Below are 26113 nucleotides of genomic sequence, written 5' to 3' on the forward strand. Positions count from 1 at the left end.
GGGGTGGAGAGGTCAGGGAGAAGATTGCAAGTTAGGAAGGTGGTGCTGAGTTCAAGGGTTGGGAGTGAGACAAGGTGGGGGGAGGGGAAATGAGGAAACTGGAGAAATCTGAGTTCATCCCTTGTGGTTGGAGGGTTCCTAGGCAGAAGATGAGGCTCTCTTCCTCCAGCCGTCGTGTTGCTATGGTCTGGCGATGGAGGAGTCCAAGGACCTGCATGTCCTTGGTGGAGTGGGAGGGGGAGTTGAAGTGTTGAGCCACGGGGTGGTTGGGTTGGTTGGTCCGGGTGTCCCAGAGGTGTTCTCTGAAACGTTCCGCAAGTAGGCGGCCTGCCTCCCCAATATAGAGGAGGCCACATTGGGTGCAGCGGATGCAGTAAATGATGTGTGTGGAGGTGCAGGTGAATTTGTGGCAGATATGGAAGGATCCCTTGGGGTCTTGGAGGGAAGTAAGAGGGGGAGGTGTGGGTGCAAGTTTTACATTTCTTGCGGCTGCAGGGGAAGGTGCCGGGAGTGGAGGTTGGGTTGGTGGGGGGTATAGACCTGACGAGAGTCACAGAGGGAGTGGTCTTTTCGGAACGCTGATAGGGGAGGGGAGGGAAATATATCCCTGGTGGTGGGGTCTGTTTGGAGGTGGCGAAAATGACGACGGATGATACGACGTATATGGAGGCTGGTGGGGTGGTAGGTGAGGACCAGTGGGTTTCTGTCCTGGTGGCGATTGGAGGGGCGGAGGAGCGGGAAGTGGAGGAGATGCGGTGAAGAGCATTGTCGACTCACGTCTGGGGAGAAATTGCGGTCTTTGAAGAAAGAGGCCATCTGGGTTGTTCGGTATTGGAATTGGTCCTCCTGGGAGCAGATGGGGCGGAGACGAAGGAATTGGGAATATGGGATGGCGTTTTTACAAGGGAATAGGATGGGAGGAGGTGTAGTCTAGGTAGCTGTGGGAGTCAGTCGGTTTATAGTAAATGTCCGTGTTGAGTTGGTCGCCCGAGATAGAAATGGAGGTGTCTAGGAAGGGGAGGGAGGAGTCATCAGGATTATAGAAGTATGGCAGCAGGATGATCAAGATTTGGAATTAAATAAATAGGGGTATTTACTATTTAGGAAGGGCAAAAACAAAGTAAAAAACAGTGGATTGCGTTGCTAGTTAAAGAGAAAATTAATGTGAGAAATGATATTAGCTCCAATAATGTAGAATTTGTGCCTTTGTGCAGAGCTGGAGACACCAAGGGGCAAAAAAAAAACCATTAGTGGGAGTTGAACATAGACGCTCAAACTGTAGGGGTGATGTTAGAGATGCATGCAATAAAGGTACGTCTGTAATTATAGATGACATGAATCTGCATATAGATGAGGCAAGTCAAATTAGTAATAACAATCCTGTTAAGAAATTCCAGGAGTGTGTATAGGATGGCTTTCTAGACCAGTGCCTGTTATATGCACAACTTCATCTTTCGTCTGTCTTTCTTAATAATTGTATGCAGGCTCAACTTACAACACAGAAGGTCAAAACAATGACTGCAGATGCTGGAAACCAGATTTTGGATTAGTGGTGCTGGAAGAGCACAGCAGTTCAGGCAGCATCCGAGGAGTAGTAAAATCGACGCTTCGGGCAAAAGCCCTTACAGCACAGATTGAGAAGAATCAAGAGAAACACGAAATCAAATACCAAGCAATTGATCAATCAATGCCATTTCCATTGTACTTAAGAGTCTATTGGTGGGTAGATTTAGGGCTAGATAGGAAAGAGAAGTCTAAAGAAAAGTATTGCAAAACTGAACCATCAAAGAATGGCAAACTTCTGTCAATTAGGGTGATTGGCTGTTCAATGAACTAGAAAAATTACACTATGATAACATGTTTCATTCACTGAGACAGATACTGACAAATATGTCCATGAGGTTTTCTTGATGTTATGAGCAGGGTAAAACCCATTGAAGAGATCTGTATAGTGAGTTGTGAGAGAGGTGGATGCAATAGAACCCAAAATGTATTGTTAATGCTACTGTTTTGTTACCAACACTGAAGAGCAGCAAAACAAGATTGCTCTGCACACTTAAGTGAGTGTGACTACGGACCAAAGAATAAATGACTAAAGAAGGAGGAGAAAATTAAAACGTGAGGTTTTTTTAAAAAATCTACTTTAAAGATAACATGTCTAACGTGATGTTTTTACCTTGGACATAAATACTTTTAAAGTTGAAGACAGGAAGTAGATTTGTACAAATAATTTTCAATGTTAGAATGTTGGGAAAGAGCCCATTGTGATATATAAATGTGAAAATTATAACACCTAACATGGTTAGCTCAGAAGATCTGTTACTGTTGTTTCTTCTAACCTACAACTTTATGGAAGCTACATCCAGGTAATTTCATGGAAGAATTTCTTCTCCATACAGTGCTAATTGGCAGTTATGAAAACTGCTAGAAGCTGATCATTAGGTAATTGAAAGCAGCAAACACTCCTTTTCTTGTCAATTACTGAACAATGCAGTATGAACAGTAGATGTGTCTGTTTTTATTTTTGCTTGAGGAAGTTTGTGTTTTGCCTAATTTACTTATTCTACTGTGTGGCTAACATTTTCTTGTGTTTTTCTAAGTAAAGAACGGGTGATAGAACTATCTAATTAATGTAGTCAGTGATGCACATTTATATTTGGACTGCTCGATTTGAACATAGAAATAAATATTTGCTGTTATGCTGAAACAGCAATTTTCAGTAAAATGGAATCTTGATTATCCACATGGAGGAGAAAGCCTGACTCCTGCACCACCTCGTGGATGACAAAAGTTGGTGCATACCTGAGTGCTTGGTTTGAGACATTTCAAATCCTGATTTTATTATCTAATCAAACTTACAGCATGTGAAGATAAAAGTCATATAATACCATTTTTAAAATGTTGTTTGTGAAATACGTTGCAGTGAAAATTTGATTTTCTGGATAGTGATTTAATTGAGGTTTTTAGGATGTTGGAAATTTTATTCATTTGGGGGTAACCGGGTTAGCATTTATTATCTGTTCCTAATTGCCCCTTGTATAGTGGTGAGTTTCCTTCTTACACTGAAAGGACTGCAACAGTTTATCTACGTCCATAATGTTTTTAAGGAGGAAGTTCCAAAATTTTGACCCAGTTACACTGAAAAAGTGGCAGTATATTTCCAAGTCACAATGGATACCCGCGGTATTTATATGGCTAGTTCAGTTTCACTGATAACCCTTCAGATTTTATACTGGAGGACTCAGCAATAGTAATACCACTAAATGTGAATGATGATAATTCGATTCTGCTTTATTGGAAACCATTATTGTCTGGCGCTTGTGTGGCATAAATGTTATCTGACACTCATCAGCCCATTGGAAGAGTACAGATAAGGAGCAACTGTTTTCTATGGTGGGGAGTTCTTGGCAAAGAGTACTTTAAATCCACTAATTGAAAGAGAAGTAAAAACACTTTCATGCAAAGGTTGTTAGAAATGTGGCATTCTCTCCTACAAGAATCATTAAAACTCAATGACTTTAAATCAGAATTTGATAGAAATGCTCATGAAGTGATATGGAATCAAGATGGGTATATAAAGATCAGAAGCAGATCAGCCATGATCTCCTTCAATGAGAGAGATGAATTGACTACTCTTGTTCCTATGAAAATCGCTGAAAATCTCTGAATTTCAGAGATGCATGAATACTAACTTTTATGTGGTACTGGACAACCAGATAATTACAATAAATTCATGTATTCTGGCATAAACCAGGTTTTTATGGTGTTAATAAATCAGAAATGTCCATTGTAATTCATGGTAATCATAGGAATAGATTGAAAACATGCCTTGATATGTACTTCAACATGCAGGTGCTTACAGCTTCTTCACTTCTGATACTTTTCAGTGGAGAAACTGCTTCAGCCTTTGACTGGTGCTTTTACAATCACTTGAAGTTGAAAACATCAGTATTTTGTACAGTAATATTGACGCCTGGGGAGGATATCAGAAATTCTAGTTGGTGGAATAGCAAGTAATGCAAAATTTCATAGAGTCCCAACAATGCAGAAAGCGTGCAGCGGGCTGTCCAGTCTGCATCAACCTTCCAAAGAGAATATCCCACTTCAATTATCTCTCTCCTCCTGGAGAAATGGGTTCAGAGGCTAACAGGCACATTGGATTTGGGGAATACAATGTTGGTAGTATATGTAGACTTAGTAAAACCTTTGACAAAATAGGACATTAGAAAATACTAGAGAAGATAGAATTGAGAGGATAGAAAACTGGATTCAAGCATACAAAATAAGCTAGGAGTTGGGGGCTATTTTTATATTGTGTATATGTGTGAGTGCATATGTCTACATTGGTGTTACTTTTGTTCACTGTATTAATTAAGTAGATAGAGATCTAACAAAAATACCGACCTGCCCCTGCCCAGTCACAGTTTTATCAGCAAAAAGGAGCCGTTAAACTGTCCAAGTGAGGCCTAGTTGAGAGCTTAGTCCCACCACCACTAGGATTTAACCAGTGGAGAGAGAGTCACAGACAAATTATCCAGCCCATATCTTTCACTGCGCTAGCTGGTGGTAAGATGGGGTGCCTCTTCATCCTCAGCTCCCCCCCCCCACCCCACCCCCAACCCCATTTCTGCACACCCCCAAGGAGTAGTTTATCCAAGTATCTGCCATCACTCATTCATATGCTACAACAGCATGCCCTGTCTAGCTACCTCTAATTTACTCCTCACTTCAGTTCTAGCTCCTCGCCTTCGGAAATCAGATGCAGTCTTTGAAGTAGCCACTGTTGTGCTGATGGTGGTGCTAAGGCAAGAAAGATGCCAATCATTTAATTCGTCATCCACTCTCGGGATCTTTCTCCCAGATTGAAGAGAAAGTCTCACCACTACACGGTCAATCCCTTTCTAAATATTAAGTGGCTATAGGGTGAGCTATCAGAGCAAGGACATACTCACCCCTGACTTTTAAACCATGATAGCGTGGAGATACCACCGCTGTATTAAATGTAATCCTCTATGGTAATGTCGCAACAGACTGTTGATATATAGTTCACATTTGTGCATTTTGTGCAAATAGGTCTGAAAGCTAATGCTCAATGTCATAGTAACTACACTATGAAGAAAATATTCACATTTAGGTTGAGGAATGATGTAACCAGTTTCTTGGGAGCACTTACTTATTTTAGATCCCAGGCTTTTCATTTTTGGGGAGTTTTTTTCAGTATACCAACTTAAAAATCTTCCTTATAATAGTGTAAACCCAAAAGCTATAACTAACAAGGGATTATGGTTCACACTTCTTTAGTGTACTGTTAACAGCAAAGAAATCTGTGATTAAAAAGCCAAGCTTGATGCAGAAAATGCATCTTCTTCTCAGAAAAGCGAGAGATTTAGAGAAATTGAAAAAAGTCATAATTAAAAAGTAAAACATTCAGTTTGACTTTCTAAAGGCTGCACATTCTGTGCTTCATTAAAGAATATAGTGATCACTTTCAGCCAGTTTACATTGCAACACTTGATACAATGACAAAAAAAGTACATAAAGTGTATCTTTTGGTGTAGATTTCAAAGGTTTTATAGAGACTTCTTTACTGTTAAATAAATGAAATCGCCTCTGGGACTATGTAGACCTCAGATAATGAGGGCACAAAACATCTGTCTTCCTCAACCAAGGATACTTTCAGTGACAATACTTGTTGTGATCTAGTAGCAACTTCTATGAAATTCCTATTTTTTTTATGAATTATGATATTCTAAATCTCTCAGAATCCATGAGAAACTGTTGAAAGGCTTCAAAAAGTTTCTATGTTTGAAAATTAAGATTGATTTGTAATAGCATTGAAAGATTGACATGTATAAATAGACTGTCAGTGAATATTTCAAGGTTAAGGAGCACAAGAATTGCTAACAATACAAGGCAAAGCTGAAATATCTATTTAAGTGCTCAGAATCCAAATGTGATTAAAACTTTTAAAATATGGAGGATACATGGTTAATATTTTCTTTGATCCAGATCTATGTAGAAAAATGCATTTTCTTCATTGTTTATTTAGACTTTGTAGGTAAATTGTCTTTTGATCTGTACCCCATAAAACACCAGACAATTAGTGTATCACATAAAGCTCTGTTATATACCAAACATTCATTGCATATGCATTGCTGTTTCGACCTTTAATTTTTAAGCTTTATTATTGTTCTGTTGCTCCTAATCAATTAAACTGCGAAGAGATTCAAGTGGAATCTAGAGTGTGTTGATATATTGATGATTTCTAGCTTGCATTTCTTTGTAGCTACAACACGGTAGGAAAAAAATGTTGAAATGTTAAAATTTTATAATCTTTTCTTTGTCTAGTCTAAACGGAGGTCCCAAGGTCTCTCTCTGGATCCTATTTACCACTGTCTAAATCGAACAATACTCTACCAGTTATCAAGGCCGCATAAGACTGTTCCACAACAAGTTGCCCTTTTAGACTCTTTACGTATCCTGACAGTCAACCGCACACTTATACTTGGACCTGGTAATCATGATCAAGAGTTCATTGGCTGTCTAGCACATTGTTTAATTAGCCTGTATGTTGGAAGGTAAGTCTCATAGCTAAGTCAAAATAACCAATGTAATATTTTCTTCATAATAGCATGAAAACTTAATTATAAACACTAATAAAAATGATAATTTTGATCTGTTTATTTCATTATCAAATTTATAGATTATCTTCTGTTAACTAATATATTATACATATCATCAAACTGCAATCGATTTATTATATTTGGACTTTTGATTTGTATAGTCATTTAAATGAGTTCTCACATGCCAGGTAGTTGGTTTTTAAAAAAATTACTGGTGAATTAGCTACTCCCATTGGTGGAAACTTTATCATCTTGCACCTCATGGGATTAAAATGATAGGGCACTGATAGCATAGATATGAATAATGTTGAGTTGTTCATTATCAGACTGGATGAATGTATACCATCATATCACCAAGAGATCAGTTTTGGATTAGATTCCCTACAGTGTGCAAACAGGCCCTTCGGCCCAACAAGACCACACCGACCCTCCGAACAGCAACCCACCCAGACCCATTCCCCTGTACCTAACACTACAGGCAATTTAGCATGGCTAATTCATCTGACCTGCACATCTTTGGACTGAGAGGAAACCGAAGCACATGGCGAGAATGTGCAACCTCCACACAGAGTTGTCCGAGGCGGGAATTGAACCTGGGTCCTTGCTGCTGTGAGGCAGCAGTGCTAACCATAGAGCCACCATGCTGCCCAGTACCACTGCACTTTCTGATCTGGGTTTTTGTAGTGGGCACAATATAAAATTTGGAAGAGTTTTAAATAGTAAGGACGATGTTAGCAGCTTTGCAGATTATGAAATGGAAGAGAAGCAATATAAGCTCAGTGGTAAAATTCTAAGAGGAAGGGAAATACAACTGGGTCATAGAGACTTAGGAATTCACATCTTTGAAAGTGGTTGGAAAGTTGATGAAAAACTGTTTGCAAAGCATAAGTGATCTTTGGTTCTCTCTGTCTACATATAAAAGTCAGGAAATTATGTTTTAGAAAATACTGGTTAGGCCTCAGCCAGATCAGTGTGTCCAATTTTAGAAGGGATTTAAAGTGTTGCAGATGGTATAAAGAAATTTAACCAAAATGAAACCATGGTTGAGAGACTTCAGCTATGGGGAGAGTCATGAAGCTGGGGTTGCTCTCCTTAGAGTAGAATAAGTAAGAGTAGGTTTTATAGATTCAAAATGTATTGGGGTTAGAGTATATAAGGAGAATCTGTTTGACTGGACAGTAGATCAATAACATCAGAGCACAGATTTAAAGTAGATTGCTATGCCTGCTAGTCTGGCCTAAATTGGTATAAATAGTTTGCAATGATATTGCCCAGTGCTTGTGGCCCCAAAAACTATTTTGACCTGAATTTATCAACTAACACTTTGTCCTAACCTCAGGTAGCTGTACGTCATTCAGCAGTGATTTAGAGTGATCATCAGCTACTTTGCAGTTATTAGCTGAGTTGATTTCTACTGCCTGTTGCTGATTTTGAGGTGTGCTTGATAGTTTTGTACTGCTGTTTAAGATTGATGAAATCACAGGGTATGGTGTGGTACAGCCTGAAGACCTTGGTTCTGACTTTCAGGGATTCTCGTTAGAACAGTTATTCCTGCAAAGATAGCTGGTATCCCTTTTGTCCAACAGCTTGACAGCAAAATAACAGAAGTGATAATAAAAAGGATAAGTTCCTTGAAGAGAGAGAAGGAAGGGGAATAGGGCTCTCGAGAGAATGTTTAACGACTGATTTCATATCCAAATGACACTACGGAGCAGGTCGTCTGATGTTTTTTCTCAGCACGATGTGCTCACTAAAATTTGGCTCTTGTAGCAGCCATTGTCAGTTTATTTGAAGATGCTCACGGCTGTGAAAGTTTCCTCCTGCCAAGTTGGATTGGGTGACATTTATAACATCCCCCAGTTGGCCGTGGCACTGTTGCAGATACTGTTGCACGTACTCCTTCATTCAAGGGAGTAGAAAATGTTTTATTTTACTCCTGACACAGAAAAGCAGAGAGAATGAGAAAGAAGCTTAACTCAGGTTGTGGATGTTTCATGTCATATATATCATTTTGCAAACATTTAATCTGTAATTCTGAGATGCAGTGTAACCAGAAGGGATTTCACTTGCTCAACTATGTCCAAGGCTGACATACGATCATACTCAGTGCATAATACAGGGCAATCCTAAGTATTATGAAAGCCGTCATAATGCCACCATTTTCTGGCAGTCCTCTGTACTGCCTGCTTTTGAGCAAACATGGCAAATTAGAGCAATTACTGGGCAACAAAGACTAACCACTGATTACTCAGCTCATATCTCCAGTGTGTACCCCTCTCATATAGGAAGAATGCATATAATGAAATTCATGCTCCCATACAAAATGTGATTGATACCATTGGGCTGTTGAAACAATGCTTTTGCAGGTTGGGAGAGCCTGACAACCCTGTCCTCCATCCCAGACTCTGGCATGGTTTGCTGCTGCTTGCACAGCATTGCCATCACATGCTTCACCCTTGACATTAAGTCGTTGCAAGCAGTGAGGAGGAGGGCAACTTCTCTTCATTCTAAAAGAAATGTAGAAAATTTTGGAAACAATTAACAGATCCAGCAGCAGAAATGGCAAGTGAAACAGTTAGCATTTTGGATTGGTGACTCTCTTCACAGAAACCTGTTTTCTAGTTAAACAGCAGAAGTGAATGGAACAGGGTTAATAGGGAGCACAAAGGAAGGCTTGTGATAAGAGTGAAAGACAGGCAAAATTAAATGTCAGACATATTGGTGCACGACGAGAAGAAATTGTAATGAATAATTGCTTGGTAGTACAGAGCTTCAACATTGCTAGAATGTGACAAGAAGTTAAAACTTTTTGTCTTGCATGCATCAGAGCTCAAACACAAGATACAGACTTGAACAAAGGAGGCACAATTTAATAGGGCATGAGAATAGAGTGCTGGTTAGTTGTACCATTATTGGCAGGGAAATGCAGTAAGAACAGTTATTTATCAATCTCAATTTCCAGACCAAGCAGGAGGGGAATTTGCAGGTTGCAGCCTTCCTAATCATCTGTCGTCCCAGCCGGTAGAGGTCCCGAGTTTGGAACCTGGGTCAAATTAACCTTGGTGACTTGCTGAAGTGCATCCTTAAAACGTGTACTATGTTGCCACTATGTATTAGCAGTGGGTTGGGAGGGATTAACTTTTAAAGGTGACAGAGAGGGTGGCAATCAAAGAGGGCAGCTTTGACCTGGATAGTGTTGAGATTTTTGAGTATTGTTGGAGCTGTCTATATTCGATCACAATCCTGACATGTTCCTTGTAAGTTTTGAACAGGCTTTGGGAAGTCGGGTGATGAGTTACTCACTACAGAATCACTCATCTCTGACCTGTTCTTGTAGCCCCAGTATTTATATGGCTGATCTAGTTCCATTTCTGCTAATAATAAAATCCAAAATGTGATATTGGGGGTTTTAAGCTGGTAATACCATCGTAGAACATGAGGTGGTCGTTAGACCAGGGCTTTCCAACTTCCTCTTTGCGACCCCCGTTTTGATAATTGTTCTGATCCCAAACCTCAGAGATCTGGTATGTGGGAGATGGTGGATGATTGGAGATGCAGTGGGAAACCTGTGCAGTGGTGAGTAGGATGAACAAGGGCTGAAAGACCCAGGATTTTGGGGGAGTTGTTGAATCCACAGATTTTTGAAGTAAAAAGCACCTACTTTTCCAAGGTTCTTCAGGGCAGCAATTGAGTCTCAAAGATCAAGAAATTAGGTTGCACCCACTGTTTAAAAATAACTGAGGCCTCATAGCTGATTGCCATGGAGCTCTGGCTGAATGCTGTCATTAGTGCTTCATTCCTGGGTACCTGCCAGTGTTCGAGCTGTACTGGATTACCTGGTCCGCAGCTTGTCAGGTCCATAACCTTTGCAGAATTCAATATCTTCAGTTGTTTGTTCATGTTGTGGGGAGTGAATCACATTGGATGAAAACTGGCTGCTATGATATTAGGGACTTCGGGACGATATGAACAGCATGCAAACACTGAACAAGAGTAGGCAGCTCAGTCCTTCAAGCCTGCTGCACTGTTCAGTAAGATCATGGCTGATCTGATTTTTTTTTACCTCAATTCTACTGTGCTTCATAACCCTAATAATCTTTCATTCCCTTGGTAATCATGAATCTAGCTATTTCATCATAAAAATATTTAAAGGATGCACTCAGCATTTCTGGCTAAAGATCATGTAAATTTATCAGTTTTATCTTTTGTCTCTTGATGTGATAATCTCCTCCATCTTGAGGAAGGATGAGCATTTTAATTGTCCGCCACTACTCATGGCTGGAAACGACAGACCTACAGAGCTTAAATCTGATCCATTGTTTGTGAGATTGTATAGTCTGTCTATCAAATGCTGCTTCTGTATGTAATTAAAGCAGTCTTGTGTTAGAGCTTCACCAGGTTGCCACCTCATTTTTAGGTATGCCTGGTAGTACTCTTGGTATGCCCTCCTGCACGTTACATTGAACCAGGTAATCCTCTGATAGAAACACTAAGGTTGAGGATGTACCAGGCCATACAGTTATAGATTGTTGAATACAGTTCTTGTTCCATAGAGCCTGTCAAATGCCCGGTTTTGATTTGCTAGATTTGTTGAAATCCATCTCATTTAGCATAGTGATAAAAACACACGGCATAATGGGAATTTCTTTCCAAAAGAACTGTGTAGTAGTCCCTCCGACCAAAACTGTTATGGACAGATAGGTCCACAGCACTTAGGTTGGTGGGGACAAGGTTTAGTAAGTTTTTCTCTCTTGCTGGTTCCCTCACCATGTGTTGCAGAACAAATCAAGCAAATATGTCCTTAAGAAGCCCAGTCCGTAAGGTACTACTGAGCCGCTCTTGGCAATGAATATTGAAGTCACCCACAGAGTAATACTCTATGCTTCTTCTGAGTGATTTTCAACATGGGGGCAAACCGATTCATCAACTGCAGAGGAGCTTTGGAAGGAGTTGGTAGATAGATGGTAGTCAAGATTCTTTGCCTATAGCAAGTTTTGAGAAGATTTATAGATCAGGTTGAGGTCTGGATGTAGATTTGCTCGCTGAGCTGGAAGGTTCATTTTCAGACTTTCATCACCATACTAGTTAACGTCTTCATTGAGCCTTGGATGAAGCATTGCTGATGATTCCTGCTTTGTATTTACATGTTTGGGTTTCTTTGCTGTGATGTTGTTTTTCCTGTGGTGATGTCATGTCCTGTGGTAATGCCATTTTCTGTTCTTTTTCTCACGGGGTGGCGAATCGGGTCCAAGTCAATGTGTTTGTTGATAGAGTTCCAGTTGGAATACCATGCTTCTAGGAATTGTCATGCGTGTCTCTGTTTGGCTTGTCCTAGGATGGATGTGTTGTCCCAATCAAAGTAGTGTCCTTCCTCACTGTATGTAAGGATATTAATGAGAGAGGGTCATGTCATTTTGTGGCTAGTTGATATTCCTGTATCGTGGTGGCTAGTTTTCTGCCTGTTTGTCCAATGTAGTGTTTGTTACAGTCCATGTTTGACCTGATGACATGAGCCTTCATGGGTCCAGAATCAGTGTTGAAGATTCAGAGGACAATTCTCCTCAACTGATACTAATGTGATGTTACTATGTCAGCTGGATCTGTTCTATCTGTGGGATAGCACATGACCAAGTATGGTAATTGTTCGTGTTTGTGACATTGTCTGCTGGGGATGATTCTCTATGTTTTACTGTGGTGCGAGTAACCCCAGTTCCACGTTTGCTAACAGTTGCACATCTTGCCTTTGCTTTCTTACTGAGCAGCATAATGCTGTCTTGGCGACAATGCTGAAATATAACCCACCACAAAAGTAACATTTAAAATCAGCTTTTTAATCAGATAATCTAATATTCCTTACAAAAGTCAACCAGACACCCTCGTGCATACTCATAGTTCCTGTCTTCTGTACGCTTTACTTTTGCCTAGTGCTTCCCATGCCATGCAACATGTCTAATTAAAGACTGATGCTGCTTAATGTTGCCATGAAGCTTATGGATCAGAGATCTATTCTATACATTGGCGAGATGGCTTTTCTTATCTCTTGTAGTTTGAGGCTTGGAATGCTTTCCCCTTATCTATGAATGATTGTCATATCTGATTGTGGTAGGGTTTTGCAAATTCTTTTGATTATACTATTGTACGTAACACTGTCTCTATAATTGCAGCTTTTTATTACAGACTAGTCCATCCTTTCTTCCCAGTTTCTTGAAAATATTTGCTGATGTCTTTGTTGCATCATGATCTACAATGTCATTATCATATCCACCCTCAACACGGTACAGACACTATATATTTTTTTCAAATTCGTATGCAAGATCACAAAAATTCTATTTATTGAATGTAACTTGCACATGAAATTCCTTCTTTTTTTGCATTGGTTGGTCAATTCTGAGCAAATTATGCTGGCAAAATTCAGCACACCTCTCAGAAATACCAAGTTGTATTGAAAAACGGAAGTGCAATATTTAGTTGAATGTCTACATTTGTTTTTTGTGATTATCTGAAATTCATCCTGCAAAGTATTTTTTTTTCAATTACTTTGTTGCAGAAAGTATTTTGTAATTTTAATCTTGAGTCTTAGCAGTATGTAATTGCGATGCTGTCCAGGCACTGACATCAGTGGAACAAAATGATGATTGTTTTTGAACATGTAAACAAGTCTGGGAAAGTGTTTGTGAGCTAAAATGTAATGAACGGTTTTTGATTGATAATCTTCCTAAATTATAAATAACAAGTAAATCTTGCAGTTTAATGATGCTTTTTCAAGTATCTCATACATGTAAAAATTATTTTTTAGTGCCTTAAATTTTTATGTGGGCAATTGAATTCAAGAAACTAATTAAGGCATCTTACTGCCAGAACACATTTGAAAATATTTGAGTCATTAAGTCTAGTTTTAGCCTTTATAGGAAGTTGTAGCTACAACAATGTAGAATGCATGAGCTAAGAAAAATTAAGTCTAATGCATGAATGTTTTGCCCAAATAAGTATTTTTTATTTGTAGTTTTCTGGATAGGTATATGATAATTTGTTCAAAGCCAGTCTAGAAATGTGCATCCCATTTTGGATTTATTTTGGTGCATCTATCTAAGAAATAAATGTTTGTACTGTGTAATTTTTGTCAGTCATCCATTCATGTACTTGATCATTGTATGGGGCTGAGCTAGCTTGTTTGGAATCTTGCTGCTGTTCTTGACTATACTGATGCCATATGACAACACCAGGTTGCCAAATTCCAACTCTTATCAATACTCGTTTCTGCTGTTCCTTCCACTTGTTTGATTCTAAAACCTTTTTCAATGCTCCTGTTACCTTTGGACCTTGATCTTCCATAAACCAAAAACTACCAAATCCTACTGAACCATTATCCCTGTGCTTGCAGACCTACATTGATTTCTGGTACAGCATTGTCTCAATTTTAAAGTTTTTGTGTATGCTTTCAAATTCTTCCATGTACTTACCCATTTTATCACGGTAACTTCTTTCAGTACTACAACCATCTAAATTATCTGCTCACTTTCAATTATGGTTTATTATGTGCACCCAGTTTTTTTATTCTATGTTTATGGCTGTGCCTTCAGCTGCCTATGCTGTAAAATTTCCTCTTTAAACCTCATCATCTCTCCAGTTCTCTATTCTCTTTTATGGCATTTTCTTCAAAACTACTTCTTTATTCAGCTTTGTTCTAATAGCTCCATACATGGTTCAAGTGTAAAATATTATTTCATATCACTCTTACAATGTCCTTTTACTATGTTAAAGGTATGATTTAAATGTAAAGTTGTTGCTTTTGGTATTCGCATGTTTAAAAGTAACTTGTCAGACTATATGTTGATGAAAATTATGACTCTAGTATGTATTTTTTGGTCATGGCATTTTGTATTCTATCAGTAGTTAGCCTCAATTTTACTTATCACAAATGGATATTTTATAACTGTGTATAAGAGGTCAAAGAAATGTTGCAGACTTTTTTGTGAGGTGTTCAAAAGTTAAGATGTACCCACACTTGTGTCAGATGCAGATGACATTTCAAAATGTCGACCACCCAGACTGAGTTTTACATTTTGGATACTTTCTAATTAACCTGTTCGGGGAAGCTACAATTTACCTCTGAAGCAGGTGGAACTTGAACCTGGGACCACTGCTCAGAACTAGGGACACTATCATTTCACCACGCTCGGCTGAGTTTTGCTTTTGTACTTGGCAAATATGTCCACCTCTGTTTTGGTCAGATTTTTCAAAGATCAATCTTGTATGTCAATCTTGTAACATGAATGGTAGATGTTACCTGTTCATGCACAAGATTAATATAAACAATAAACAATGTTTTTTTTTCATATTGAACATGGAAACAATTGTGACTTTTTAAAAAAACCTTTGCAGTAATCTTGAGGGTTTTGGCCTGGAAGCAGAAGCAAGAATGACAACATGGCACATCATGATACCTTCTGATCTTGAACCAGATGGAAACCATAGCCAAGATATTAGTGAAGGTAAAACATAATTCTATTATTCAATTATCTCTCCACAAACAGTAATTTTCACGAGTCATCATCTGATGAAATTCTGTATTTTTTGACTAGCCTAACTCTAAGCAAAAGATTGAGACCCAGACTTGGACAGGTAAATCTTAAATATCTGACATCATGGAACAAAAGGAGATACATGAAATCAAGTATATTGTCAAAAGACAGTTGTTTACAAAGAATAATTAATATCAATGGAAATGTAATAGAACTATTTCTGATAGAATGATCTTTGATCTTGCATTCAATTCAACATTTGCTGTGCTTATGCAACATTAACTTTTAGTAGAATTATACAAATCTCTTAGCTTTCCTACCCTCCGAGAGTGGTCAGAAATCTTTTGGAATTAGGGTTATCTCTCTTGTGTTGTGCCTTGAACAACCAGCAGGTCAGCTAATTAAACACTCCTTCATAGTGCGCACACATTCTAATATCACTGGCTGCTGTTAAAGTCTCAAGCTCAATAACATCACCTGACCATCCAACATGCAAGCCCATGGCAGGAAGTCAGCAGCAGGCCAGTGGAGAGTCCAGAATCTGCATTGAAAGAGTCTCTGAGCTGGCAGTGGTTCCGGAATAGGGGATAAAGTAATGCTCAGAAATTAGACAGAGTTTGAATGCTAGAGCAACTCTAAAAGCTTCAGTTAGCATGGGGAAGAAAGAGAATGGAAGATGCAGTTTAGGAGAATGAACCTTTACAAGGGAGATGGAGAATGCTGAACTAATGGGAACAAAAGGGAACAGGATATTCTGGGCATGTGTAACTTACAAATTCAGGCCGCCTTTGAGGTTCTCAGGTTGGGCGTGCCACCTTCTCACAGAACCAAATTCAAAACTGGGCCAAGAGAGAAACTGCGAGCAGTCCTGTTAAAAGTGATATTGGCCAGGAGAGTCTGATTTTACATCATTTAGGATGATTTGCACCGCAGCTTCATTGTGAATATCAATTATACTTGTGTAATTGATGGATTACAATTAGGTTTTATTTTCTTATGTACTCAAGTGCAGGGATGCAGGAGTACAATGAAAAGTTTACAGTGTCACAATTCAGGTAGCTAGGAACAAAATCTTAGGTAAAAAGTAGAAAAATAAAGAAATAAGTTAGAAGTTCAACATTATAATTCTTGTCAGTATAAAGTAGTAAATAAGAAATAAAGTTCAAAGTTACAATCCTCCTTTAGTCATGGTCCTGCAGTTGCTTCACACTGGGCTTTCCCCACAAGGGTTCAATCTCTGTCCCACGCTGGGCTGAATCACTTGATTCCCCACGTTGCTATCTAGCCACCCACTGCCATCTGGGCTCACCAGTTGCCTCGCATCAGGCTGCCAGAATCCCACTCTGGTGCTGCTGTGGGCCTCCAGCTGTTGCCATCACCACTGCTGCCTGCACAACTGAGCTCCCTCCAGAAGGTAAGTAGAGAAAAAAAGTACTAAAAAATGAAAGAAATGAGAAAAGAAGGAAGAAAAGTGGTTGGAGCAGATGAGCTTTGGCTCAGGGGCTGTACACTTCTGCCATTTTGGAACTGTTCAACGTATTAATGTTGGTCCTGAAGTGAGCATTGTTATTAACATGTTATTATTAGTTGTAAGTGCAATTGAAGTAAGTTGCCATTGATTACGAAGGGAATCAAAGTTTTTTTGCCTGATTCCTTTCGGTGATCAATCCATCCCTAGCACTCCTTCCACCAGATAAAACATGCATTCCTTAGTTCCTCCTCTTCTGCTGCCCTTTCACCCTGCCAATATTTTTCCCCTCTGTACCTGCAGATTGTCAAGTTCCTGCTTTCTTATAATTTACTAAACTTAAACATAAAACTGGGGTATAATAGCAGACAGTTATTCCTTCATGGCAAATACAAGATGGAATCCTCCTGTTACTATTGATTGTTACCTTTGGGGGATGAAGTGGAGAAAATCCTGGGGTACAAATGGAATTCACTACTCCACTTCCAAATCACAATTCACATTTCTGAATTTCTCTCCTGTTCTTACGTCCTCAGCTTGTATTTTCGGAATATTTTGTTATTCTTCATTTGAGTAAAAAGAATTCTAAAGTACCTGTTTTAAGTCAAGATTTCATTCATTGAAGTTGATGTCGTCTTCAACTCTGTTGCTATTTACAAATGAAAATGAATAGGCATAGGCACAGCATATCTCAGGAAAATTAATAAATTGTCTTTTTATTTTCGGGCAAATTTGTATTTTGGTAAATCCTTTTTTAGTTGCAGCATAGTTCAGAAAATCTTATAAACTTTAATTGTTTAATTTCTTCTTTAAACTTGAAATTCCATTTTTAGGTCGACAGCTTCTTCTCAAAGCTGTAAATCGGGTTTGGACTGAGCTCATTGTCAACAAAAAACAAACTTTGGAGGAGATCTTTAAAGTTACACTACCCACAAACGAGCGTGGGCTAGTGGATTTGTCAACTGCAAGGCCACTCATTGAGGATGCTGCTTTAAAATGCTGGCAGAATCATATAGGTAGGAACTACAGTACAATTTTAATTATAATTTATTATAGGAAGTCTGTGAACTGTCAGAAACAGGCCCTTCGGCCCAACAAGTCCACATCAACCCTCCAAACAGTAATCCAACCAGACCTATTCCCCTATCCTATACCTAGCCCTAACTAATGCACCTCACCCACACATCCCTGAACACTATGGGCAATTTAGCATGGCCAATTCACCTAACATGCACATGTTTGGATTGTGGGAGGAAACCAGAGCATCCAGAAGAAACCAACGCAGACATAGGGAGAATGTGCAAACTCCGCACAGACAGTTGCCCAAGGTTGGAATCAAACCTGGGACCTTGGAATTGTGAGGCAGCAGTGTTAGCCACTGAGCTACCATGCCACCCTAAAGGATTATTTTGTTGTAAATCGTCCAAGGATTGGTTTCCATTCTTCAGTAGACACAGTTGAGGTGACAGAGGCAAATGTAGTTCTTTTGTTTAAAAAGGATACAAAGGAAATGCCAAACAATTGTGGGCTAGTTAATCTGTCTTCAGTAGTGGGCAAATTGTTAGAATCAATTCTGAGAGATTGATAAACTATCACATAGAAAGGCATGGACTAGTCGAGGATAGTCAGTGTGGCTTTCTTGAGGGAAAGTCATGCCTGACAAATTTGATTCAATTCTTTGAGGGTAGTGCACAGACGGATGTCATTTACATGGGTATTAGTAAGGCATTTGACAAGGTCCCATGTGGCAGATTGGTCAACAAAGTAAAAGCCCATGGGATACAGGGTAATGCCTCAAATTGGATCCAGTGTGGGCTTAGTAACAAGAAACAAAGGGTAATGGTCAATGGCTGCCCTTGCAAATGGAAAGCTATTTCAAGCAATGTTACGCAGAGCTTGCTGTTGGAATCCCTGATGTTTCTTTTCTACATTAATGATTTGGACTTGAACATTGAGACTATCAACATAAAATCTCTTTTCTGGCTGTAAAGGTTCTGTGTAACACAAATTCTAGCTCTTAAATTTCTACTAGAGACTTTAAGCAAAATGTACTCAAGTCGTTGGCAGTTAATTCAAAACCAAATATGCTGTAAGAATGGACTGCTGTAGCTAAGCTGATTCAGTTTTCAAACTTGATATACTTCATTCCCCCAAATTTGACATCTTTTGAGATTTTTCACCTTGGTCAGTAGATGTTAGTGATGATTAACATCACTGCATGTTTCTATTGGGGAATGCAATATTTTATAACATGTTATCTGACTAGAGTTTGTAGTTTCATCTGCCAATTTGTTTTATTTCCAATTAAAATAAAATAATGTTAGAATTCCCATTTAGGTAGCTTGTCAAAGTTTTGTCCTGAAAGTGGGAAACCTAATTTGATGAACATGATTAGGAAACATAAAAATACATTTTGATCATTTGTAGAATTTTTCTACCATTTGTTAATATTCCCCATGAAGTAAAAAATTGCTGAAAAAGCAATGGATTGATGATTAGCATTAATATACTTGTGACTCAACATGAAACAAAATGGAAATTAATTGTTTTTAGATGAAATTATATCAAGTACCCTTATCTTTAGGGTGTTATGTGAATTGTGTGTGTAGCACAGTTCAATAAAATTACAGTTCATAAATTAAGAATGTCTGGGAAATACAGCAATTTTTAAAATTGCATTACACTCTTCATAAATTAGTATTTTGGGAGTAAAATTTTATTTACCTGCTGTTTATGTATATTACTAAGAATACACTTGACTACAGCTTTGGATGAATCATGGACTTGTAACTTAGTGCAAATTAATATTCTTATTTAAATTTTTTCTCTCCATTGTTCAAGACAATTTCACCTATGGACAAGAATGAGTTTAAAATATGGAAAGTAAGAGTAAAAAAGCAGAAAATTTAAAAGATTAGAAACATATGAGCAGTTGGAGGCTAAAAGAAACCAATGATTTTGTGTTCTATTGACTATGCACAATTGGCATAATACGTTTTAGCACTCGTGGAAAATTAACACAGGTTGAGATGCATTGGAAGTGGTTGTAGAAGCCAAGTCAGCAACCATGTGTTGTAATGAAGATAGCAGATGGAGCCAATACAAGATGCAAAAGGGAGAAAACAGTCAGGGTTGGGACAGAAACTGTGAAAAGACCAAGCATTAGCAGTCGGGTAGTGGAGCACTAGGCAAATGGAAAACTGATACATACATAATGCATAGAAATGCTGCAAAACAGCTTCATCATTTAGAGTCATAGAGAAATATAGCATGGAAACAGACCCTTCAGTCCAACTTATCCATGCCGACCAGATAACCTAACCTAATCTAGTCCCATTTGTCAGCACTTGGCCCATATCCCTCTAAACACTTACTTTTCACATACCCATCCAGATGCCTTTTAAATGCTGCAATTGTACCAGCCTCCATCACTTCCTCTGGCAGCTCATTCCAAATACACACCACCCTTTGCATGAAGAAGTTGCCCCTCAGGTCCTGTTTTTATCTTTCCCCTCTCACCCTAAACCTATTCCCTCTAGTTCTAGACTCCCCCTCCCCAGGCAAAAGACTTTGTCTATTTATGCTATCCATGCCCCTCATGATTTTATAAACTTCGATAAGGTCACCCCTCAGCCTCCGATGTTCCAGAGAATACAGCCCCAGCCGATTCAGCCTCTCCTTATAGCTCAAATCCTCCAACCCTGGCAACGTCCTTGTAAATCTTTTCCAAACCCTTTCAAGCTTCACAACATCCTTCCGATAGGAAGAGACTAGAATTGCCTGCAAAATTCCAAAAGTGGCTGAACGATCATGACCTCAGCATGTACAGCTGCAACATGACTTCTCAATTCCTACACTCAATAGTCTGACCAGTAAAGGAAAGTCTTCACTATCCTATCTACCTGCACCTCTACTTTCAAGGAACTATGAATCTGCACTCCAGGGTCTCTTTGTTCAGCAACACTCCCTGGGACCCTACCATTAAGTGCATACGTCCTGCTAAGATTTGCTTTCCCAAAATGCAGCACCTCGCATTTATATGAATTGAACTCCATCTGCCACCCCTCAGCCCATTGGCCCATCTGATCAAGATCCTGTTGTACTGAGGCAACCTTCTTTGCTGTCCACTACACTTCCAATTTTGGTGTCATCTACAAACTTACTAACTGTACCTCCTATGTTCACATCCAAATCATTTATATAAATGATGAAAAGTAGTGGACTCAACACCAATTCTTGTGGCACTCCACTGGTCACAGGCCTCCAGCCTGAAAAGCAACCCTCCCACCACCACCCTCTGTCTTCTACCTTTGAGCCAGGTCTGTATCGAAATCGAGAGTTCTCCCAGTATTTCATGAGATCTCACCTTGCTAACCAGTTTCCCATGGGAAACCTTGCCAAATGCCTTACTGAAGTCCATATAGATCATGTCCACTGCTCTGCCCTCATCAATCCTCTTTGTTACTTCTTCAAAAAAAACTCTATCAAGTTCATGAGACATGATTTTCCATCCACAAAGCCATGCTGACTAACCCTAATCAGTTCTTGCCTTTCCAAATACATGTAAATCCTGTCCCTCAGGATTCCCTCAATAACTTGCTCACAACTGATGTCAAGCTCACTTGGCTTTTCCTTACCACCTTTCTTAAATAGTGCCACCACCTTAGCCAACTTTGTCTTTCAGCACCTCACTTGTGACCATTGATGATACAAAAATCTCAGCAACAGGCCCAGTAATCATTTCCCTAGCTTCCCACAGAGTTCAAGGATATGCATGATCAAGTCCTTGGGATTTATTCACTTTTGTGCATTTCAGGACATCCAATACCACCACTTCTGTAATGTGGACATTTTCCAAGATGTCACCATCTATTTCTCCACATTCTATATCTCCCATGTCCTTCTCAAAAGTAATCCTGCGGTTCCACAGATAAGCTGTCTTGCTGATCTTTGAGGGGTCCTGTTGTCTCCCTAGGTTATCCTTTGGTCCTTAAATGTTTTTATAAAATTCCTTTGGATTCTCCTTAACCCGATTTGTCAAAGCTATCTCATATCCACTTTTTGCCTTCCTGATATCCCTCTTAAGTATACTCCTACTGCCTTTATACTCTTCAAGGACTCTCTTGATCTCTGCTGTCTATACCTGACATATGCTTCCTTCTTTTTCTTAACCAAAACATCAATTTCTCCAGTCATCCAGTATTCCCTAGATTTACGAGCCTTTCCTTTCATCCTAACTGGAATATACTGTCTCTGGACTTTCATTACTTCATTTTGAAGATTTCCCCATTTTCCAGCCATCTGTTTGCCTGCAAACATCTGCCTTCAATCAACTTTTGGGAGTTCTTGCCTAATAGTGTCAAAATTAGCCTTCATCTAATTTAGAGCTTCAACTTTTAGATCTGGTCTATCCTTTTCCATCATTATTTTAAAGCTAACAGAGTTATGGTTGCTGGCCCCAAAGTGCACCCTTCCGACACGTCAGTCACCTGCCCTGCCTTATTTCCCAAGAGTAGGTCAAGTTTTGGCACCTTCCCTAGTAGGTACATCCACATATTGAATCAGAAAATTTTCTTGAACATACTTAACAAATTTCTCTCCATCTAAGCTCTTAATGCTATGGCAGTCCCAGTCTATATTTGGAAAGTTAAAATCACCTACCATAACCACCCTATTACTACAGATAACTGAAATCTCCTTACAAATTTGTTTCTCAATTTCCTGCTGACTATTAGGAGCAATCCCAATAAGCTGATCATCCCTTTCTTATCTCTCCATTTAACTCAAATAGCTTCCCTGGGTGTATTCCCAGGAATATCCTCCCTAAGTACAGCATTGAAGCTATCCCTTATCAAAAACTTATAAATCTTGACTCTGTCAAGGACCTTCATACAAAATCATCTAACAGTCATCCAAGATCGAACTGGATAGGAAAGGCCAGTCTCTCGTTGCTTTAAATTCACTATGATTGTTTGATAATAGTGGGTCCTATTAAAATTGAAAAGGCATATAAGAGAGAATTTATTGGTAACTGTCGTGGAAATTAAATCGACTTGACTTGACTATTAGCAAGAGCAAAGAAAGGAGCTTATTTTAAATTCTGCAGAATTGAGTCCATTACACTCAGCTAGACGCCTCAATGTAAGGAGTACTGAGCATTGTTCAGATGCTTGCCTTATACTGTTTCTTATCATGCTCTCATGGGCAAAGACTGGGAGAACTCAAGTTATTATTCTCTCATCCCCGGGTCTTAGATATAACACTTCTTCAGCTTTCGCTGAGTTTGACTATTGGAAGGTCGAGTTGAATGTTTACAGATAAGCTGACTGCAGACCTTCATCAAAGTATTGTTTACAAAGCTCAGTACAGCATTAAATGGAAGAAAAACATTCTCTTTTAAATTTCACAGTAAATGGATAATTTTCAATTACATTTTCCCCCTTTTTGTCATTTTATGGCAACAAGGACAACTACAGCAACAACAAAAAAAAACAGCAAGAATAGCTATACATCAGCAAATGTTTAGGAAACGACAGGCCTTTTTCTCAGACACCACCTACCCGAAACACAGCTTTGTGGTGGTATCATCACTTGCTCTGGTGTGCCCTGTAAACATCCCATGTTCACACGTCACATTCGTCAATGTCCTGGTTTCTAAACGGCCGTGGGTCACGTGAAGGTCCCCTTAGTACCCTCAGTTAAGATTACCGTCTGCGGCTGTATTCCAGATGTCCCTGCCCTTACGAATAGTCCTACCTGGGCACTTGCTAAAAATGTAAGCTGGGGTGCCCCATATTCATATGAGGCTCCTAACCACTACCTGCACTTAATTGGTTCTGGTGCTGTCCGATGTCTCCTCGGGCCCAGCTACATGCTTGCAATGGCTGGCGTGTATCCACGTGGCTCTTTCTGCAATCCTAACTGCTGTCTGTGTTGCAAGGAGCACTTGAAACGGTCCAAGCCACCTCTTCGCCTTCCAGTTTTGCCTCCTGAAGTGTTTCACCACTATGCAGCCTCCAGGTTCTACATCATGCAGCTTCCCTTCTGCTGGTTGGGTTAGTGCTGCTTTCACTTGATTCTGTATTTGAGATAAAAGTGTAGAGAGTTTTATACAATAATACAGCATCTCATCCTCACAGTGGCCTGTTATCTGTCTTGCCATAGGTCTTGGGCCAATTCCTGTGTTGGGTGGCCTATCGAACAAAATCTCAAACGGGCTAAGATTAGCTCTTCCTTTCCTCCTGGATTTCATATACATCAGCACAATCGGAAGTGCATTTGTCCATGTCACCCCTAGTTCCTCACAACATTTTGTCAATTTATTTTTAGGGTAGCATTTTCTCTTTCCACTGCCCCACCGCTCGCTGAGTGGTAGGCACAGTGTTGTCTCATGTTTCTTCCCAGATAATCACTGATCTGCTGTAAGGCGTTCTTGACAAACGGTGTCCCATTGTCACTACTCAGCCTTTCAGGGATGCCCCATCTCGGAATTATTTCAGTTAGCAAAGCCTTGGCTACTGCGCTGGCATCCTGTTTAGACGTGGGGAACGCTATAACCCATTTGGAAAACATATCAACTATTACCAGAGAATACCTTTTCCGTTCGTTGGGCGTTAGTTCAGTGAAATCCATCTGTAAATGTTCAAAAGGTTTTTCGGGTTGGGGGTGTGCTGCCTGACTCATTTGTATTCCCCTCCCCACGTTATTAGTGGCACAGATAACACAACGCTCACAATATTTCTGGGAGTAATGAGTAAATCCCTTAGTGTACCAGTGTGCTGAAATACTGTTGTACATTCCCTCTTTTGATACATGATCCTTACCATGTGTCAGTTTGGCATAGAATGGAAATAATGATCGTGGTAGACAGGGACCACACCATACTCCTTCCCTCACACTGCATCCAGCTTTCACCCACTCACACTTTTCTTCCGGTGTGGCCTGTGACTGTAACTCCTGTACATCTGCTGTTGAAAGGGGAAAATGGAACCTTGACAAAGTCGCATGATGGTGTATGATTTCCCTTTGAATGCAAAAGTGAACCAGAATTGACTATCTGGGTGCACCGGGACACTAAAGAAGGCATTTTCTAAATCCATTTGCTGTCCGGTTGAATTTGAGCTAATATGGTATAGGGGTTGGGAACATTTGGGGGGTGTGGAACAACAGCGTTATTAACTGCCTGCAGGTCTTGAATAAACCTCCATTCCTCCGGTTCACCGGGAATGTTTGCCTTTTTGACCCGAAAAATGGGGGTTCTCACCGGTGAGTTTTCACAGGGGATTATCACTCCAGCCTATAGGAGGGATTCAAAGACTGGAGTAATTCCTTCTATGGCTTTGGGTTTTAACGGGTATTGTGCCCTGCAAGGACCATACTCAGACGTCGGGATTATCCTTATGGGCGCTCAGCCCCGCGTGAGCCCCACATCATGTTTGTCCTTTGCCCACAACTCAGGGACCACTTTTGACCTTGGGTCCGAGACTTCTATGTTATGGAAACACCAGGCTATCGCCCTAGGCTTTTCAGGGCTAGAGGGGGTTACCTGGATTGTCCTATCTGCCTGAGTTGGCCAGTTTAGTTTCTTCTTCTATGTCCGCATATCTGCATTGAACCAGACACCCACATCGTCCCTGAAGACCCAACCTTTCATTCTTTGTGCCTTTAGCACCCATGGTCCCAAATCCTGCCGCCTGTCACCAGACACCTTCGCCAGTGATACTTGAGGAGCGGAGCCTTCCACATCAAAAAGATAGGGTCTGTTTGCTCTTACAGATACCTTAGATAAGTTCACACTGACTGAACATCTGTGATCACTCCAATAAAATTCGCACAATAGCAACTGATCTGGTTTAACCAATCTCCTGAACCAATCCTTCTCATATGGTTTGTCGGGGCTGTCAGGGTGTATGTGTGCAGTGCAGTGCAGCATGTCTCCAGCAAGAAAATCGGTGTTAATAGGATTAACATGGTTGCTTGCTTCCAGGGTGAGTGAATCGCTCACTAGACTTATCGCTCTCTGGCTTAATCATCACCCGTAGACATACATCAGGGGTCGTGAGTCATGTTTTACAGCCTGCACTGGTAAATCTTCCCTTTGAATTACCTGCAAGCCTGTCGGAGTACTGAGCAAGTCCAACCCCAGTCTCCCTATGAGATCCTGACCCATCAGATTTAAAGGATAAAATTCCGAGAACAAGAAGAAGAATTGGAATGTTTCCCCGGTACTAGTTTTGCACAATAGGGGTGCAGAAAATCTCTCCCGCACCACGAATCTTGATGCACCCATTGTGTTCGGGAACCTTTCACTCAACTTCATTTGTGTCGATTGTCTAAACTGGCTTAATTTAAGGAATGAGTATGTTGCCCCTGCATCTACCAAAAAGGTAACTGATATACCTTCGACATATGACATAGAGGTGGGCATCGATTTATATACATCATTGTGACATTGGACATACTGTCCACACTTCGCAATCTCAGCGCTCAACGTAGAGATG

General features: G+C 39.9%; 1 protein-coding gene across 6 annotated transcripts in view; it reads left to right on the top strand.

Moving 5' to 3' along the window:
- wdfy3 (WD repeat and FYVE domain containing 3) overlaps positions 1–26113 on the top strand; it is a 400898-nt gene that overhangs the window by 273044 nt on the left and 101741 nt on the right. For all 6 annotated transcript variants that reach the window (XM_060826089.1, XM_060826126.1, XM_060826116.1 and 3 more), the window contains exons 36-38: positions 6349–6578; positions 15006–15115; positions 17447–17629. In XM_060826089.1, coding sequence (XP_060682072.1) covers positions 6349–6578; positions 15006–15115; positions 17447–17629 — 523 coding nt within the window. The remainder of the gene's footprint in view (positions 1–6348; positions 6579–15005; positions 15116–17446; positions 17630–26113) is intronic.

This window comes from Hemiscyllium ocellatum, chromosome 1, assembly GCF_020745735.1.
Source record: "Hemiscyllium ocellatum isolate sHemOce1 chromosome 1, sHemOce1.pat.X.cur, whole genome shotgun sequence".
Taxonomy (NCBI): domain Eukaryota; kingdom Metazoa; phylum Chordata; class Chondrichthyes; order Orectolobiformes; family Hemiscylliidae; genus Hemiscyllium; species Hemiscyllium ocellatum.